This window comes from Oryzias melastigma, unplaced genomic scaffold, assembly GCF_002922805.2.
Source record: "Oryzias melastigma strain HK-1 unplaced genomic scaffold, ASM292280v2 sc00846, whole genome shotgun sequence".
Classification (NCBI taxonomy): Eukaryota; Metazoa; Chordata; class Actinopteri; order Beloniformes; family Adrianichthyidae; genus Oryzias; species Oryzias melastigma.
In genome coordinates, this window is record NW_023417432.1 from 3839 (window position 1) to 6058 (window position 2220).

The 2220-nt window shown below is 34.5% G+C and overlaps 1 protein-coding gene across 1 annotated transcript in view; it reads right to left on the reverse strand.

Moving 5' to 3' along the window:
• Positions 1-447: 447 nt before the first annotated feature.
• The window catches only part of LOC112141771, a gene marked incomplete at its 3' end in the record, with an annotated part of 2928 nt that continues 1155 nt past the window's right edge, over positions 448-2220 (reverse strand). Inside the window, exon 2 of the mRNA XM_036211179.1 lies at positions 448-502. Within this exon, the coding sequence (XP_036067072.1) occupies positions 448-502 (55 nt within the window). The remainder of the gene's footprint in view (positions 503-2220) is intronic.

Here is a 2220-nt window from a genome sequence, read left to right on the forward strand (position 1 = left end):
TTTGAATTCTTCCTCCACCTGGAGTGAGAATGAGGGAGAGACTGATCAGGACCCCCCCTCGTTATGTCATTGAGGGATGTCAAAATAAAAGCTCAAATGTTCGTTTTTGAGGCTACTCAGCAATTGTCAGATAGATTGACGCTGCAATGTCTCACCAACTTGTCATGAGGCCTAAAACGAACATTATATGACACAAAGACACGCAGCAGGAAAAGTAATCATTTAAATAATCGTTTACACGACACATTTTCCACGTGTTACTTACAGGGTAAGACTTTTATAAGCCGTTTCAAATTATGCGGCTCCAGACATATTTGTTTTTTATTGTATTGGTCCAAAGTGGCTCTTTCAACACATTGGGTTGCCGACCCCTGGGCTAGGTGGTTGAAAAAAGAGGAAAAATGTGTACAGCATGCCTACGTCTCACCAATGTTCCTCTTAACTTACCTTTGTGTGTTGTATGAGTGTTCACTATGACCTTTCCCGTACTGGCTTTTAATATCTGCAGAAAGAAAATGTGAAATTTTCCGCTCAACAGACTCACCCGGCAATATACAACCTTGCTATTACTTGTGGGCCACATGTGTACACCATTCAGATTTACACATTGTTCACCAACAAACATCCTGTTTCCACTCGTAAGCACAGTCAGGACTAAGCCACAAGAATAATACTTTACTGGATCACCTCTCCCCATTTCTGTCTTCCTCCCACTTTTCTATGTCCCAATCCCAAATATTTACTGCTTTACTCGTTGCCCTCCATGTAAAAATGTAATTATCAACAGAATTGGAAACACATTTTGCATAAAGCCTTTTTTTTTTTTACATTCCTCAAAGGCCCAAATAATATTATTCATAGTCCCATCCACCCATATACAAACACATTCACACACTGATGGTGGCTCCGCTGCCAAACGCTGGTGCCAAACTTCCACCAGAGGCAAGGTGGGCTTCAGGGTCTTTAGGACACTTCCACACATGGCTGGGCAACGCAGGAATCAAACCTGCAATCTTCCAATCAGAGGTCAACTGCCCTACTGCTGCAGCACAGCTGCCCCATAACTGTCTTAATATTTTTAAAGGAGGAAATTAAGTTGATTTTGTTTGTTTTAAAGGTATACATTTTAATAGTTCTGTCCTTTGATATTAGAATGAAAAAAATATTTAATTAGTATTTACTATTGTGTTCAAGTAAAACAAATAGATATGTTAATTTATTGTTAGTAAAATACTATAAGTCAAAACAAACCAAAACATTAAAAATCAAGTAATAATAAATTAACACAGATGATCATTGTCTTCAGAATTTTATTTCTTACAAAATAATCTCAATAAAACTTCCATTCATTAAATGTATTTTCTTTAACAAACATGAAAACACATCTGAGTCTCTAATGTTCACAAGGGCAAACAGCAAAACACCTCAAAAACATAAAAGTTTCTGAGGAGAATCCAAAGTACAGATGAGTAAAAAAAAGGTCAAAAGTTCCTAAAAGTTTTGTTTACTATAACTTCAGCTGATTTAATGAGAACCANTGATATTGGGCTATATAAATAAAATTGAATTGAATTGAATTAAAACAATCACTAAATATTTTTTACCCTGTGATGTTGGAATGAAAAACTTTTATACTTGGTCTTCCATATTATATTCAAGTTTAAAAAAAATCATACATGGTAATTAATTATTTATTGTCAGTAAAATACAATGAATCAAAACGATCCAAAACATTACAAAGTTATTTTAAATAAATTAACAGAGGATCCTCATGTTCACAATTTAATTTCTTACACAATCATCTCAGTAGAATTTCCTTTCATTCCCTGTTTTTTTTCTTTCACAAAAGATACAAAAGTTTGGAGGAAGAATTCCAACAAAAAATATCTATGATTTAAAAAAATGTACTAAGTTTATAAAGTTTTGTAGAAAATAACGTGTTTAGTTCTGTTGTCTCACAGTCGTATAAACACAGTCTGTGTTCAAGTCGTTCTTCTGTCTTCTGGATCTGTTGGACCTCTTGACATTAACAGCAGCATAATGGAGGTTTTCTGAGTCTTTGTTCTTGTTCTGTAAATGAAAAAATTAACTTTACTTCAACCTGTGTGACTTTAAAATTTGTTATAATATTACGATAAAATCTAACCTCCGTGTGTGAGGTACAGGCGGCTGCTGAGCTTTCATCTGGTTTTAAATGACAAAATGTTTGTTTTTTGAATC